This window comes from Cyprinus carpio, chromosome A20, assembly GCF_018340385.1.
Source record: "Cyprinus carpio isolate SPL01 chromosome A20, ASM1834038v1, whole genome shotgun sequence".
Taxonomy (NCBI): Eukaryota; Metazoa; Chordata; class Actinopteri; order Cypriniformes; family Cyprinidae; genus Cyprinus; species Cyprinus carpio.
The window spans coordinates 25,641,864-25,660,374 of record NC_056591.1 but is presented as its reverse complement, the minus strand read 5'-3'; the positions used below and the strand labels follow the sequence as shown (position 1 = coordinate 25,660,374).

Below are 18,511 nucleotides of genomic sequence, written 5' to 3'. Positions count from 1 at the left end.
TATATATTCATATTACGGGAGTATAATATATATATATATATGGGTTGCACATAACAGAATCGCACACACAATAACTCAAAACATGGTTCTTCCTTCCTGTATGATTGCATTTGCACATACCAGAATCGGATACATATGGACTCATATTAACATTTGTTGCAGCCGGTCAGGACAGGGATTCACTGCTGTGCTTTAATGTTACATACTTTGGGTGTGAAATGTGATAGATTTAGATAGATTTAAACAGCAGGGTCACCATCAGCTGCTGCCCCATAACTAACACTCCAACGTTACATTCCTGATCACTGTCCCACCTCATGTGTCACATCCTGCTTTCACCAAATACTTACATAATCGTGACGAATATTCACTTTTTAAAAATACATTTGCATTTTTTTCCCCCCAAGAAAAGCACCCATCACAGGACAGGTTGAACTACTGTTGTTTTTAATCAGGGTTTAGACGAGCACAAACACAGCACTGAGATTCTCAGTGGCAAAGCACTTGAACACAGCAGCATGACCAGATCCTCATGGGCATTTCAAACATTAACCATCCGTCCCCAAGCACATCCCCCCAAAACATTTCACAGAAATGAAGACCAGTCAGTAATCTTTAACAGGGATTGTCCCTTAAACAGCAGCAACTCACAGGTCTTCCGGATGCTTAAAGGGACAGTCCACCTGAAAACGAAAATACCTTCATCGTTTACTCCAATCCAGTATGACTTTATCTCTTTCGGGAACACAAAGAAATGTTGAAATTTCAAAAATGACATTTTTAATTGCCCCCCAATTCACCAAAGCTGAATTATAATGTTTATAATTTCTTCTCATGTTCCACAGAAGTCAGTCAGTCATATGGGTTTGGAATTAAATGAGAATGAAAAACAACAATTGTTGAGTGAACTATCCCTTTAAATAATCATTGACAGCACAAAGTAACATCTCTTTTTGTTTTTTAACTAAATATACATTTCAGAACTGTACATACATATGTGTACTCCTATAGACAATCCAAATAAAGACAGTATGAAATAAGCCATTTTAGTCTGTTATTGCTTTAAACAGCCAGTTTTCACATGGAACAAGGTCCAAAACAAAATGAACATAATACTCAGCATGGAAGAAAGATCAAAACCTTTGAGATTCAACAATGCAATTGCATACAGCAGAATGAGAGATGAAAAATGATCCAAACTGCTGAATCTAACGCAAGTGAACGACCCTTACACCCAATATACACTTGGAAAAGAGCAGCACGTCAAACCAGACATTAGATCATCATTTTGCGTACATTATGGAATTAAGCAAATTTTGTTGCATTGACACACAGCTTGCTTCCAGTTTAGATGTGTTAGGCTACTCAAAAGTGTTTTTAATTAATTTCATATGTTTTGATTGGTGAAGAGACATGAACATGGAATGGTTCTAGGTCACCTTTTAGGAGACGGATCAAAATAACTGCTTAGGAACTTGCGTTACTCCAGTTTTCCTTCCATCAGGAGAGCTTCTGGTCTGCTTGCTGTAATATTGTATTTTCAGCCTGTGGACCTCAATGTAATGGTTAAAGGAAACCTTTTGTAATTTTCAAGGAGCTTTGCATTGTTAAAATGTTGGTAGCATATAAAAAATTAAAAAACTTACACCATTTCACCATCATACCAAAACCCAAATATACCAGTTTCTGTCAGCAAAAGTCAACAGATGACACAAAACATCACCTGGCTGTCAAAAGTCTTTTTGGAAACAAATAAATAGGGATTTAACATGGACAAAGAGTCCTATGCATTGAACACTTACATAACCAACATTTAAACAATGCAAAGATGGTTGAAAATCAGTGAAATTGTCCTTTAAGGATATTTGAAGCAGAGTCTGAGAAGATTGAGAGGATGGTCACATTGTAGAACACATGAAAATCTGGCTTGCATTCACAGTTTGTGTCCGATTAGGGAATGAACGCATTTGTCTCCTACAAATATCTGCATATTGCATTTGATTTAAAACAAAACTTAAAAAAAAAAGGTAAAAAAAAAAAAAAAAAAGTACATCATGTATACCAAAAAATTGTTAAATTACACAAATTGATCACATCCTTTACGGCCTCCGCAAAAAAGCAAAAACAAGTTGTTCCTCATGCACAAATAAGTTAAGTAGAGTCTGGAGGTGATTCTGTTGAGTAAATCAGGCAACATCACAGTACGAGTCTTCTCAGCTTCCTTCTGAGCTGCTTCCCTCGGGGTCTGGCCTTAGTCCGGAGAAAGGCAGTCTGACGCAGTCTCTGGGAGTGGAATAGCACTCTTGAACCTGGGATTTAATCTGGGGTTTCTGGTACTCCGAGCAACTCCCGTTCTGCATGACGGGCTTCTGGATTTTAGGGCTGTCGTAGATGTCTTCTGGGTAATTTCCCCTGTCTGTTTTGACGTGGGCCGCCTGGTAGCCCCCGGCCAGCCCTCCGATCACTTTCCTACAGTTACTTCCCTCCACCGCTCGAAACGACGGGCTTTTGTTTAATACAACGCCTGGGACGCTGTAGCTGGGATCCGGAAGGAAAGGATCTTTGCGGAAGGCGTGGCGCTCGATGATGGGCGTGGCGTATTCTGGCTCCTGATTGGTCAGTGGTAGGGCATACTGAATGCCCGTCTGCAGGTGGTCATAGTGAGAAGTTGCCTCGATGTCCTTGTCTTTGGTCTCGGTGTCCATGGGTCTGAACGTTGAGCCTTTTCGTGACACAGTGTCTGTGCCAAGCATGAGAGGCTGCTGGTACTCAGCTGAAGAAAAAGAAAAGGGAATAGTTAGTAATTTAGTATTCTAAAATGCCATAATTTTAATTTTAAGAATAATTTTAATATTACAAATATACAAATATAACACTAATTAATATTAATAATGTGATTTTATTTTTATATTTTCAGTTTTCATTTTAATTTAGGTTTTAGTAATTTTGTTGTTAAATTTTTTATATTTCTATATAGCTTCAAATGATTATTTAGCTTTAATTTGTATTATTTTATTTTTATTTAATATTAAATTTTATTAGTTTTAGTACTTCAAATTTAATTTCGGTTTGTATTTTGTGGGCAACATTTATAATTTTCATTAAAAAAAAATTTGAAATTTGAAAGTTTAAGATTTCATTATTAAGTTACTAAGATTAAGATCTAATTATTTCTTTTATTTTATTTCAGCTCCATTTTAATTACCGAAAATGTTTTTTTTTTTTTTATAGTTTTAGTCATGGCTAATCATTAACGAAGACTAAATCTAAAAAAAAAAAAACATTTGTAACTTAAAATGAACATGAACTGAAATAAAATATTAAAAATTTTTAACTAAATGAAAATGAGAAATATCGCCTTGGCAACTAGATGAAATAAAATAACTTTAGGTAATGAAATTTTTCCTGACAGTCTAAAAGTGGAACGACTAACATTTGTGGTAATAAAAAACTAAATTTGGACAAATAAATTGTTACAGCATGAATTAAATGAATGAAAAAGTTTCAGTATTTGTTCAAAGGGGCTCCAAGTCGAGCACCGGGCTTGAAATCAGACCGCCTGTAATCTGTCTGACGTTTTGCACAAACCTTGAATCATCAATAATTACAGCCCTGGAGGAGTGTAGGGGGAAAACTGCCAATTAAATTTTAGCAGGCGTTTTCATCTGGCAAGGATTCAGGCTGTTACAACTATTTGAAAAAGGTTATTTTCCTTCTTCAGCTCCCTGGAGGGCAATAAATTGCCTTACAAGTTGAGCCCCTATATCAGACAATAATAACAAAAAAAAAACTTCAGTTGCAGCAACAAAAATGAAATGCTCTGGCTTTAAATCCATATTTCCACATGAACACAATGTCTTAACTGGCCATGGCAAGCAATAAAACAAAGTGATAAATCACATCTCTTCCATGTGAAGTGGTTTTGGTCTGACTATGACAAGCAAACTGTGCTAGAAGACATTTTCTTGGTCTCTTTGGCCCTATTACCATATTTCCTTCACTGTTGGGAAGAACATAACATTAAACTAACATTAACTACATTTTCAGTAGCATGCTACCAGCTCAAATTTTATGTTGCTTTTGATTATTATATTAAATTATTATATTAAAAGTTTGGGGTCAGCAATTTGTTTTAATGTTTTTGAAAGAATTATTTTATGCTCATCAAGGCTACATTTATTTATATAAAAATACAATAAAAACAGTAATATTGTGAAATATTATTACAATTTAAAACAATTTATATTTTCATGTAATTTTTTAATGTCAACTTTTTCCTGTGAAAGCAAAGCTGAATTTTCAGCATCATTACTCCAGTCTTCAGAGTCACATGATCCAAGAAACATTCTTTTTATTATTAATGTTGAAAACAGTTGTGCTGCTTCATATTTTTGTAGAAATAAATAAATAAATAGCATTTATTTAAAATAGAAATCCTTTAAAACATTATAAATGCTTTTGCGGTCACTTTTTGTCAAATTGATGCCTACTTGCTAAATAAAAGGAACAATTTCTTCATCATACTACAGTTTTTTTTTGCAGCTTCCTCAACACAGGGTAGAAAAAAATCCTTGTAGCCGGATGGGACACTGTGTAAAGATGAAATGAGTCAATCTTTACCTGCCATTGCACTGGTTACCAGGTCCAGCTTCTGGATGGGGTCTTTCTCAGAGCTGTACTTGATGGTGAACTCTGTGGACTGGTGCCTGGCAAACGGTTGTTTTATCTGTCCCCAACAGCCTGCAGACAAGAAGCTTTCAACTGTCAGCCATTCTGTGAAAGATGCTTTTATCTCTGTGTGAGTTGAGCAGCTACGTATATTTGGAAGAAGGGGTATGTCATGAAGACAAAAAGTATTTAGTGAAGACTTGGTGAATAATAAAGGTAAAAAAGACATTCAGATATGGTGAAGTCATGTTTTATTTATCCAAATGTGTGCATTAAATGATTTTATGTAATTCTGCAAGCAACGTTTTGCTGAAAGCTAGGGTTGGGCTGATGGGCGATGGCATCGTCTATCGCCGATGGCTGATAGACATCATGATGTTGCACCGGCATCGTGAAATCACGGTGTAAGGAATCGTTAGTTGTTTTCCCTTATAAGGATTCACGCTTCGGGAACACCTCCCCCAATACCCCCGCCAACCCCAAAAACAAAAGCATCCTAAAAGCAACCCATATGCTACATTCTTCTGAAGTCATTCCATAGTTTTATATGAAAACAAACCAAAAATTAAGTAATTATTCATAAATTATAACAACAAAGTCTGTTTCATATACAAAGATATCAGATGGCATAAGAAGGACAAATTTTCAAAAAACAGCAGCTTAAATATTTTTCCAGACATTCTTCAAAAAAAAAAGTTTTTTATTAGATTATCTCACATGAAGTTATCAAATAACTTCAGAGGATTTATAGAATATAGCATATGGGCTGCTTTTATGGTGATCTTTTTTTGGCACCACTACTCCCCATCTATTCTCGTTGTATGAAAAAGTGCGGTTTGAACATTTTTGTAAACATCTTGCTTCGTGTCCCACTGAAGAAATTAGAACAGCTTTGGTGTTTAATAGGTTTTGTGGATTATTCCTTTAAATGTTCCAGCCAGTTAAGTTAAAACAAATGTTTTACCTGTATGTGTCTCCGCAGAGCCATATGTGTTCTCCTTTGTCTTCTTACTGTGGGGCAATGAAAAACATCAAAGTCAGAGACACAGGTGGCAAAGTCTAGGGTCTCTGACCACCTTCATCAGTCTTAAACAACAGAAGAAGCCTAACAATTCCCTTGAAACACCTTCATAAGAGGTTTCCATTCATTCATCCTCATTTCCCCACAATCCCCCTGTCCCTGAGCGCTCTCTCAGAGGACTGAAGCAGCTGGCACATCTCCTGACACTGACCTTTGACCCTCAACTCTCCTTTATCCCCCACAGCCCGCAATCTCTCCATTCTTTATGAATCTAAACACCACTGCAATGTGTTGCTGAGGAATCACAACAGGCCACACAGCGTTTGCTCTTTTATTGCCACCAGTGGCTGTGATATCTATTAGGGCAGGCTGGGAATCACTGGTGCATGTACATATGCAATGCTGAGACTGTCTGCTGTGTTTGATAACAGGACTAGAAACAGATGGTAGCTGAACTGAGATAAACCTGCTGTGCTCCAATGAATGCTAACATATCAGACTCTACCTCTCTCTCACATCAGACACAACATGGAGAACACAGACAAAATAGTCTTAACTTTCATCCTTTCTTCTTTAAAGTCAACATGAAATCTAAACGGACCTATTTACTTTGCTGATACACACTGAAGGTTAGGCAATCATAACAGAGGTCTTTTACATCTCAAAAAGGTATGGTAGCAAAAGGACTTCAGGGAAAATCCAAACTAATATGCCAATTAAAAAAAAAAAAAAAAAAAAAAAAAAAAAAAAAAAACTTACTTGTATAGCATTTTAACCACGCAGATTCCCACCAGAAGCAAGACCACAAGCAGAATGGTGGGCACAATTATTATGACCAGATTGACTGAAAATAAAAGAAAAATACAAGATTTTTCTTCATGATCATGATGATAAATATTCATGTACACAGTCTCACATTTTTGAACCATGATATAACAATAAAGATAAAATAAAAAAATATAAAAATATAAACACTGATAAGTAAATAATAAAATACTGAACAAAAAAAAAAAATACCACACAAAAATAACAATTACATTAGTAAAAAAGATTTAAGTTCATTTTAGTGTCATTGATGTACTATTAAAATTCTTATTAATATTTTGAATTACATTTAGTTTTTATATTTTCTGTTTTTTAATTTTTGTTTACATTTACTAATTTTTTCTTAAAAATATGTTTATATAGTAAGTTATTTATATGAATATTTATTAGTTCTAGTTATTTTAGTACTATTCAACTTAAAATAAATGAAAATGAGAAATTTTATCTAAAATAAAATAATAAACCAAACCAAAATAAAAATTTATTCAACAACAACCCAAAACCAAAACATTCCAAAAATATTTTATTTTACTCCACCCCAAAATGAAAATGTTGTCATTAATCACTTACCCCCATGTCATTCCAAACCCGTAAAAGCTCCGTTTGTCTTCGGAACACAATTTAAGATATTTTGGATGAAAACCGGGAGACCTGTGACTGTTCCATAGACTGCCACAAGGATGCGCTGTTTTCTTTCAAATCAAAGATAAATACACGTAGAAACAGCGCATCCTTGTGGCGCAGATGATACAGAAGAGCTGAAGGTGATATGGAGAGACACAGAGGAGACTGTTGACAAAGGAATTGTTGAATAAAGATGTTATTTTTGTTTTCTTCTTCGCTTACAAAAAGTGTTCCTGTGGCTTCATATAACCCAGATTGCACGTCTGATGGCAGATGGAGTATTCTGACGATGACTTTCATACCTTTTATTGACCTTGACAGTGTTATTTACTTGGCATTCTATGGGACAGTCAACAGGCCTCCTGGTTTTCATCCAAAATATCTTAAATTGTGTTCTGAAGAAACAAAATACTTTTACAGGTTTGGAACGACATGGGGGTAAGTGATTAATGACAAAATTTTCATTTTGGGGTGGAGTATCCCTTTAAGTAATTTACTTTTTATGGTATAGTTAATGACAGTAAACCCCTGAGGTAGACAACAACAAAATATCGAGAAAAAATGCTTCAAGCATTGAAATTTGAATAAGGGTAGGGAAGAGATATTTACATGTTTTTAGACATTTGTCCAGTACACCTGTAACATAATCTGTAATAATTAATGAGTGATTAGCTTGTGTAAAATCATACCAAGATCAGCCTGAGAGGCCACTGGTTTGGTCATGTCATCGTGAATGGGCTGTGTAGGCTGTGCCTCCTGTGTCACCAGAGACGATGAATTCACTGCTGGGAGAAACGGCAGTTTAGCGAACAGTGTGAATGAGAAAAATGAGGTTGTAAAGCCTGTATGTGTGAGACATGCACCTGGGATGGGTTTAACATAAGGACAGCCCAGTAGCTGCACTCTCATAGCGATTATCCGGTGCCACTGTTGAGGTATGACTCGAATGCTTCGTGCTACGATGGAGGGATGGAAGGTGTTGCGTGTTTGGTGGAGGCCATCAGTATTTCCTTCAAAGATCTGAGGTAAAACAGATGAATGATGCACAGACACTTTTTTTTTCATAAACTGAAAGAAAATGTTTGATGCCATTTGGCCAAAAAATAAATCTCTCTTTCTAGAATATTTTATTCTTATTTCCTACTATTGGCCAGGGAAAAACAATGTAAACCAAAAATAAAATATATAATTAAATAATAATAAATATATATATATAAAACTCTCTAGTACATTATTTTATTTTACTCCAAAATACTACATATAGTTATATATATATATAAAATTATAATACTATAATATCATGAATATTATTACATTATTTTATTTTACTCCAAAATACTCCATATAGTGGATGCTGTGTGTCATTTCCGGGTTGTGCTGAACATGATTATGCAGTAATATAAAGACAAAGTCTTACCATATCATCAGAGTTATTATACTGGACAAATGTTCGCCAGCGACTCCTCTCTTTGTACTCGATCTTGTAGTTTTTTACAAAATTTTCAAAGCCTGCAATGGTCAAGCCTGTGGTCAGAATACCTATGAAAGAAAAATATGACTCAGAATGATTTCATTAGCAAACTACGGTTTAGTTCATTGTTTAGTCACACAACATTTAGCCTCAAACGCTCTTGAGGTCATTCTCCTGAGGATAGTGATGCAAACGCTCAGCCAGCTGAGGAATGTGACAGCATGTAGGCTAAAGACTTCACTTCAGAGTGCGGCCCGTCATCTGCATTACAGTGGAGAACCTTCGGCAGGCCTCCTTCAGTTACTGAACACATTCCTGAGGGAAACACTCATGTGACATGTTCCCAGCAGACACAGAAAGACCCCAAGGGCTGTTATTACTTTCCAACATTAACTACATCACAGGCGTTAGGACACCCAGTGAATACACAGAAGCAATTCAAAGTCTGAAGCTGTGAGATTTAAGTGTGATGACTTGAAAGTTGAGAAAGGAAGTTACTCATCAAAGTGAGGCCACTATTTAAAGCAAGTCAGGAAAGCTAAAGAATCAAAGCACTATTTAAAAAAAAATGAAAAAAAGACACTGACATCCCTTCTTGTGACTGAAGTTAAATATATTAAACTAAACAAGCAGTTAAGGTAAGTTATAAAATACATAATTGTGGTTCTGACTGGATGAGCCATGCATAACCCATAATTCTCCCACCTACTATGTGAAAATTACTGCTGGGATGGCACTCAGACATCCGACGCTGGTGAGAAGCAAGGTTATTATAGTTTAGCATTTTTAAATTTGTTTTATTTTAATATCAGTTTCACATTTTTTTTAAAATGCATTTATATATTTTTTTTATCTTTTTAAAATTTGCTATAAAATTCAGTTAAATTTTTAGTAGATTCATTAATAATTTAGTTAGATTTAGTTTCTTGTAGCACATTGCTTTGATTTACCCTACTCTCTACAGCAATGTATTAAAAAAAAAAAAAAAATTTCATGCCTGTTGACAAAAGCTTTCTCAGAGAGCGGTGACCCCATGGATTAAGATATGCTTTTTCTCTAGTTTTATTTAGCCTTACAAATTTACGCTATCATCACAACAATAACAGAGCTTCCTCTCTGAGACGAGCCGGTTTCACTCAGGGTCATCGTGTCCAAAAGCACAGATTCCCTCTAGAAGACAAAGAGAGCATTCTCCTTCTCCTTGAGCTGTATGAAATTAACTCGGTTGTGCTGTCTACACACAGTCATGCTCAAAATAAACGAATGTCCGGCGTGTTCCTAAATTTAAATGTGCTTTTGTAAGAGGGTTTGTATGTGTGATGAATGGACACAGAGAGGGTCTTTCTGTGTTTTTATGCAATACCAGGAACTGTTCAAAATTAGCAGATACCAGTTAGCAGTCGGGGAGGGGTGAACGCTCATGTGCTCTGAGTGTGTAATGCTCGGCATTCAGAACTGGTCATGAGAAAGACCTTTTGTGAGGATAATTACACCCTCTGGAACCAAATTTGGGTCTTTCCGCCATGTTTGCGTGTTTGTTTTGATATAACAGCATAACATTTCTCGCTTGAGTACAGAAAAACTACCACTATGCATTGGGAAAGCCAAATCTGCACATTGAGGTGTTAAAAAGGAAACTGGCACAGTCAGGTGACCCAGAGATAAACAATCAGAATAAACAAACATGTAAATGAGATCAGGTTATGAAGGCTACAAGTATTACCTGTGATCCTCCTCTTTTCTCCGAGGTCAATCTGGAGCCATTTTAGATGGTTATTGTTAAGGTCATCAGAGACACCCGGTTGGGTGCTGTTAGGAAACCAGTCGACTTCAGACCCGTCAGAAGAGATATTGTGTGATGACAAGCTTGTAGTAGTGCTCACAGGTTGAAGAACAGTCTGTTGACTGCAATCTGTGAAAGAGAGGACATTGTGGTCAGAAGTACATTTAAAATTAAACATTTACTCTACAATTTAAAAGTTTGGGGTCTACAAGATTTTTTTCAAAGAAATTAATACTTTTATTCGACAAAAATGCATTCAATTGATCAAAAGTGACAGTAAAGGCTTGAAAATTGTTAAATTATATTTCAAATAAATGCAGTACTTTATCAAAGAATCCAGAAAAATGATTCACAAAAATGTTTATCAGCACAACTGTTTTCAACACTGCATCAAATCAGGATATTAGAATGATTTCTGAAGGATCATGTGACACAAAATACATTAAATTACAAAACTGCCATTTTAAATTGTAATATCAATACACAAAATTACTCTTTTTGATCAAATAAATGCAGCCTTGTTAAGCATGAGAGACTTTTCAAAAACATATAAAAATCTTTTGAATGGGAGTGTAAGCGTCACATATCTTGCGAATCGTGCCACATGTGCAACTATGGTGACTATTAATGAATTCCAAATTCACCAAAAAAAAAAAGGAGCAAAAAAAGGGGGGAACTTCAAAAGAGAGTAATGTTAGTTCTACTCGTGTCTAGTGCTTGGCATAATAAAACACACATGTGGAGCAAAAACACAGTTACGTATACATTGACTCAACAGGAAGCCCTGAGCTCTTAAAATACCCAACCGTGTGTACAGTTAAATAGAAACATATGAGCTATGAACACAACAATATCACAATAAAAGATGGGGGAAAGACACCCACATCCTTTAAAGAGAGAAAAACAGGGCCAATACATCCTGTTGCTTAGTCCCGATTTGGCTAACACTATCACATTCCACACATTTAGCATATGTCGGCAGAGGAAACTCAGGAAGAAGACAAGAATAATCTCAGCAGGAGGTCAGAAAAGATCCCAAGACTGAAGTTTCTGCATACTCATGAGTAACAGAGGGTATTTTCCCCTGTTTTTTTTTTGTTTAAGTTTTCAATATTACCTAGAAATATCAAGTAGTGTTGAATATTTATTCATTTTACATCATGTTTCTTTGTTTAATTTTTTTTTCTAAATTATAAAACTTAATTTACAGTTTTAAACAGGATTTTTAAATCTCAGAATTTCAACATAAACTGGACTTCACTGTGCATGCATTTGAGTATTTAGTAAAACATAAAACTTCATAAATTGCATCTTAATACATCGTGTCACACACTGTTTTTTGAATGTTAGCATCTATCCAGGGGGTTGATGATGGTAGAATGATCACTTGTATAGGAGTCACTGCTTTAAGCTAATGGGAATCTACTGACATGGATCGACTGATGTCCACACATCTATCAACTCCTGTCATCAGAAACTCATGCAATACATCAACAATGCACCCTGAACACAAATCCACTTCTGATCAGAAGAGATTAGGGTCATATCAGGAAAGGTACTTCCACAAATCAGGGCTCTAGACTAACTTTTTGCACTGGTTGCAATGGTGCGCCTAACTTTTTTTCTTAGGTGCACCAGAACAAAAGTTAGTTAACAGTTTAAGAACTGTTCACTGGGGAACCAAACGCAATGATTCTGGGTGCATATTTTGAGAAAACAAAAGCATATTTTGACCTTGCATGCATGTAAACCCATTGAAGGAGACTCCTAAAAGAATATTAGGAACCTTAAAAATGGCATAATAATGGCACTTTAATTCTGAAGAACAGAATTAAATGTGATTAAACATTTTTCAAGTTATTATATATTTATATCTTTCAAGTTAAAAGAAAATTAAACCAAATTTAACCAAACCAAAATTAACCACATTGTGATTTGTGAGTCAATCTCAATTTAGCAGCCTGCACAACCACGGAAGGTAAATTGAAGCAAGTGTTGGCATATGTACACGTTTGGCAACCACCGTGAGAATTTGATTCATCAGGTTCTGCAGAGCTGCACAGGTAAATAGCAACCGGTCTGTGCCAGACTCAAACAGCCGGAGAAAAACAAGCTCAGGTGATAAGAAATTCCCACGCCTTCCATTCACCCTGAGCAGACAGGGCTTCCTATATACGAACTGGTTAAAAAAAAAAAAAACCTGTTAGGACGGCACAAGGTGATTAAGCTACTTCCTTTTTTGCAGAGATGCAAATATACCAGTCAAACAAAACCGTAACACACAGCGGCAGCATGAATAACAGCAAGTGACGAAAACTAATCATGCCAACATGGTTCAGAAAATAATAGGATTAATCCTACACCAATATGTGTACTCAATTCACATCACCATTGAACCATAAAACAAAAGTACTTACCGTTTGTCACAAATGTGAAGAGGGTTTCAGACAACGAGCCACTGAAAGACATGGAAAAACAAAGATATCAGTAAGCACTGAGCGTTTTAGACACAAAAGATCATTATTACAGTGATTAATTAAGGCCCTGTCATGTGAAAGTAACGCCTTCAGGGGCCAAGAGGGAGATTCCTATTGTCAACCCAGTTGTGATGCCAAATTCAGAGGACCTCCCTCACTGCAACCCGCATCTCCCCCTCTGACAGGAGAACTGGGGTACAGCTGGGCCAGTGGAAAGAGCAGTGTGCTGGTAATTAGAGAGGAACAGGCTGGGAAATTGCATCTCTGTCAGCCATTACTTAAAAACCTGTCATTATCACAGGCTTCCTGGATGTGATTACTTTTTGATCACTTATGGCAGATGAGCAAACCGTTTCAGAGTTCAGGATACAAAGTGGTTTACGACAGCGTGAACTAACCAAAATAGGATATAGCGAGTGGTGTGCCAACAACAAAAAAAATGTCTGAAGCCTGGGAATACAAGCAATAAACTGCTGGTGACAGAAATATAATCTAATAAAATCAATGGAAAAATTAATCAAGTGCTGATCAGAGTGCAATAACCGTTTAAGTGCATGCAATAAAACAAGCCTGAGATCAAAACCCAAACAATGTATTTGTAGGAACTGATATTTATTGTCGTTATGCAGTTAAAAAAAAGTTAAAGCAAACCCTGAGGACTATTATATCATCAACATAATCTCCTTAGAGTGGACATAATGAATTTAGTTTGACAATTGATCAATTGGTCTGTAAAATAAATGGCTAATCCACCAGCGCAACTTCACCAGCTTCATATGCATTAATATCTTTAAGTGCTTGCTAAGACAAGCACCATTATTACTACTTCTTATAGTTTGGTTTATCAAAAGAATAAAATGAAATAGAAAATTGATAATTAATAAAGGTGTAAATAAAAAAAATATATTAATATACCCCCACATCCAGGACACCACAGCAATCACATAGAAATGCACTAAAAACAAACAGAACACCCCAGCAACTATATAGCAATGCTCTAGCAGGCAGAAACAATATAACAATGCAATAAAATCCATTCAGAACAACCAATAAGTGCATAGCAATGCCCTTATAAAAACCCAGAACACACTAGACTGCACACAGCAAAGCACTAAAATCCTTTTGGAACACCTTAACACAAAAACCATTCGGAACACCCAGTTACTACATAGCAATACTCTAGCAAACTGGCACAACATTGCACCGAAATCTAATCAGAACACCCAGTCACTGCATAGCAACTCCCTAGAAAACACCCAAAACATGCTAGACACCACACAGCAACACACTATAAACCATTTGGAATAGGGCTGTGCAATTAATCGTATGCGATTGTCATGCACATCTCGTCGGTAAAGCCAGTTCTGTGATTAGTAGTAAATCTCCATCACCTGCTTTCAGATGGAGTGGCATTTACTACACAGAGCCATACTTCACTGACAATTAGGCAATATCTCATTCATTATCGCAAATCGAATCACCTGCAGATAATGAATGCGATATTGCGTAGCTTGTCAGTGAACTACAGCTCTGTGTATTAAATGCCGCTCCATCTGAAAGCAGGTGATGGAGATTTACTACTAATCACGGAACCAGCTTTACTGACAAGAGGCACATGACAATCACGTGCGATTAATTGTCATGAGACAAACATGAGACAAATAACAGAACTAGTGATGCAGGAGGTGAGGCACAGAAATGTAGCATCTCACAACAAATTTGTGAGTCCTTTAAGATGACTCCTTTAAGTCGTTCACAATTTCCAGTTCACCCGACTGAGACCCGGCCCGAGAACCAGGCTCAGCACAGGAACCATGTTGGTGTAAAAAAAAAAAAAAAAAAAACACATTACAACACATTAAAAACCAATCAGCAGGCCTACATCCAAGTAACTGAATAGCAACTCCCTAGCACCCTAGCAAAAGCACTAAAATCTGTGAAACGCCCAGTGACCAACACAAGACAATTTCCTATTACAAGGACCGCTGTGATTATAATTTCTAGCTCTTTTTAACAAAACAAATTAAACCAGTGCCGTGGCCTAGTGCATGCACATGACACATTAAGCCGTGCTGGTCCTTTGGCTAGTTTGAGTCTGACTTGCATCATTTCCTGATCCCCCTTCTTTCTTCTTTTCCTCTTTTTCTGTTTTCTCCTTCTACTATTCCTATCAATAAATGGTGGAAAAAAAGACAGAAAATTATCTTAATCTGCATTTGTTCTGTTAGGCTTCACCAGGTTTTAAATGGATCAAAGTACCTCTGGCTCTAGAGAGCTGCCTGTTGTCCTCCTAATAAATCACTCCTCAATGGACACTTCAAACACTCCTCAGAGACTATAACGAGAGGCAATCTTGATTTCTTTCTCAACCTGCCCCCTAATTCCCCAATGACAAATCTGTGAAACCACAACAGTCCAGACAGAGTGTCCGTGACATTAAGTAGTACATGAACCATCCATCACGCAAAAGAAGGCAGGAATCACCACTTAATAATAACCGCTGTACTGCTGGAGAACCTAACAAGGTCACATTCAGCCATAGCCATTAGATGAAGTGCCAGGATAAAACATGTTGTGACTTGTCAGGGGAACTTGTAAGGCAGACTATTTCAGTTTTTCAAACTGTAATCTGGAAAAAACGTTTTTCTGGGCAAACTTACAGTAAACACATTTGTTGACAGAAATCCACTCAAGATGGAAGTCGATGAGGCAACAGTTGCATATTTGCCCCATAGTCTCCAACTGTAAATGTGTACACATCAACATTTCATTCCTTTTCATGTACCAGGAAAGCCCACACGCTGATATCTGACTCACCTAAGAATATAAAAGCATTCTGTATCACAGATAAAATCTGAGGCTTCAAGCTTCTGTCACAGAGAAAGACCACAGAAACCACTGCAGTAACTCACTCTTTTGACTGGATGCCGTTGGCTCTGACCGCAGGGTAGTGACTGAGCCCTCGGCGCTCCTCCACTGTGATTGGTCCTCCAAACTGGTCCATGATGACCCCAGCATGCACCGCTGATTTACACAAAACTGATGTCTGAAATAGAAAGTACAGACAGCACTCAGTCACAATAACAGGGACTTTAAGCAACAGCAGTGAATGGAATGGCTATGCTGACCGGAAGTAAGCTGTTACAGAGCCATAGCCTAATACGTAAAAATCACTAAGCAACCATAAACAAGCATCGGCAGCATTCAGTCATTTAAGTACAAATATCATTTTAAAAAGCAAAAGAAGGATTACTTTTGGCATTAAATGACAATCTAGTGTCTACTAAGAAGAGTTTTTACTGTATGATGCTAATAAATCTAAAAACCTAGATTTACCGTGAAAGCAATATTTGCCTTTTAATCTTGATGTCATGGAGGAAGATGAATGCCTAAATGAATTCCTGTCAGAAAATTTGACCTACCATATCTATCGTTAAAATTAGCTAAAGTTTAAAACATGTAAACGCAGATTAAATAAAAGACTAATGGTAGAGTCATATACTGATACAATTACACTGTTATATACCATAAAATGTAACTAATCTGTCACGTAATGACTACGGCAAACCAGCTGTTCTCCCATAGCAGACGGTTACAGTAGAACATCAGAAATTAGTAGTTAAAGTTGCACACTCGCAATATGACGTCCCTAATGAGGGGACAGACAGAGAGAGGACAGATTGGCCTGTAAGACACAACAAGTGTTTTTTTACTAATACACAACCTTTAGGGTTTTTTTTTTTTTGGAGTCACCTTTTATGTTTTATCAAAAGTTTCCTTTAAAATTAATCTAAATTTTGTAGATTTTTTTTGACTATTAAATTAAGCTGGCATACATGTATAAAAGTGATATAAAATTATATATTACATATAATTAAATATTTCACATATATGTGTAAAATTACACACAATGCAGGTCAAAAGTTAGAAAATTATGATTTTTTTTTTATTGTTGTTGAAAGAAGTCTCTTATACGCTCCAAGGCTGCAAAAAAAAAAAGTAAAAAACATACAACACTACAAATATATCAATTAAACATTAATTAAATTTAAAAATGTAAAAACACTTTTCTATTTTAAACATTTTAAAATGTAATTTGCTCCGGTTATTAACACACACACACACACACTCACACACACACACACACACACACACACACACAAAATAGTAATAATGGTATTATTGGATTTTACTTAGTCTATTTTTAAAATAAAATAATAAACAACAATAAATAAAGTGTCATAATATTATATTTTAAAATAAAAAATGAGTATTAAATTAAAATACAATTATTTTATAGTACACTTCAAAAAAAAAATCATTTCTTGGCTCGTGGTTAATCATTTCATCCCTAATATACATGCATAATTTCATGTTGTGAGCACAGTCTCAGCAACCATAAAACATCCATATGAACACTGCTAGAACAGGCATTCAATTCAGTTTGCTCTGGAATTTCATAATTACTAAGACAGACCTCCATTTCAACATAAAACATGCATGTTTTTAGTCACAGCATAGATTAATTTAAAATTTCAGATTAAGAAGGGCTTTATAATTTAATTCTGAGGGAACAATAACAGTAATTGTAGCAGCCAGTGGAAATGCTTAACATTCCTCAGCTACCACCACTAATGCTAGTACTTTGTCACAGAAAAGGCCTTTGCATGAATTACCTTTCTGAAAGGATCTTTTACTTAATTAACAGGCAAGGCCAGGAAACAGCCATAATGGGATTTGAACACTGTGATCATCTGATTTAAATTGTATTATGACAATTTGAATGTGTGTTGAGCAACACTGAGCTTTGACCCTGACAGCACATGCATGTTTGTCTAAATGCACGTTTCTTATCTGGATTATGCCACTTTTCACTTGCTCATCTGCAATATAACAAAAACTTGCTTCCTTTTTTCAGAAATGATCAAAATTGATTGTTATTTAAATTAATGATCAGTTCAACAACTAATCTTTAAAGTTATTACCACAAAACACGTTGAAATCTTTAAATACCATGTGCATAGTTCATTGCCTCATAATAAACATTAACCACACAGTTTTTACAACATTTAAATACTTAAAAGACCTTTTTACTTTGAATCTTAAAGCTGAAGATAAAATTAATTAGACAAATACTTCCAGAAGCAAGCCCACTTAAAAAAGCTTGAGCAAAACAACTGACTATGGCAGAAAAATAAATAAAAATGTGTACGGTCTCTGGGGTGGTCTGGTGTTTTACATTGAGCCCATTAGCTACTTGCAAAATCATTACTGTGATGAGGTAACAGAAGACGTGTTGTGTGTTATCAGCAGAAACAGCTGCACTGCATTCAGACAGAGATGCTACATTAACCTGAACATGTTTCCTCCAGTCAGGCCCATTAATACAGCCCTATCTAGCAACTGCAGTCTCTACCTTTGATTTATGATGCATAAAAGTTGTGCTAGCCCATGCAAAACACTACTGCAATGCCACAGTGCTCTGGGTGCTGCTATGTGGTTGCTAGAGTGTACTGGATTCTTACTACCCTATGTTAAAAAACAAAACAAAAAAAAAAAACTTTCCAACATGGCAGTAACGTTATGAAAAAGCCCTTACCCTCTGCTAAATGTAAAATATTTAACATAATTACTCATAACTG

At 36.0% G+C, this 18,511-nt stretch overlaps 1 protein-coding gene across 3 annotated transcripts in view; it reads right to left on the bottom strand.

Annotated features, from left to right (window-relative positions):
• Positions 1 to 1,657: 1,657 nt before the first annotated feature.
• The window catches only part of LOC109104704 (discoidin, CUB and LCCL domain-containing protein 1), a 30,714-nt gene continuing 13,860 nt past the window's right edge, over positions 1,658 to 18,511 (bottom strand). For 2 of the 3 annotated variants that reach the window (XM_019117993.2, XM_019118002.2), the window contains 10 exons: positions 15,782 to 15,915; positions 12,810 to 12,850; positions 10,333 to 10,521; positions 8,556 to 8,677; positions 8,002 to 8,158; positions 7,828 to 7,923; positions 6,449 to 6,533; positions 5,633 to 5,679; positions 4,621 to 4,740; positions 1,658 to 2,773 (listed from right to left, as the gene is read on the bottom strand). In XM_019117993.2, the coding sequence (XP_018973538.1) occupies positions 2,214 to 2,773; positions 4,621 to 4,740; positions 5,633 to 5,679; positions 6,449 to 6,533; positions 7,828 to 7,923; positions 8,002 to 8,158; positions 8,556 to 8,677; positions 10,333 to 10,521; positions 12,810 to 12,850; positions 15,782 to 15,915 (1,551 nt within the window). In that variant the 3' untranslated portion in view covers positions 1,658 to 2,213. The remainder of the gene's footprint in view (positions 2,774 to 4,620; positions 4,741 to 5,632; positions 5,680 to 6,448; positions 6,534 to 7,827; positions 7,924 to 8,001; positions 8,159 to 8,555; positions 8,678 to 10,332; positions 10,522 to 12,809; positions 12,851 to 15,781; positions 15,916 to 18,511) is intronic. The other variant, XM_019117996.2, reaches the window with a different exon arrangement.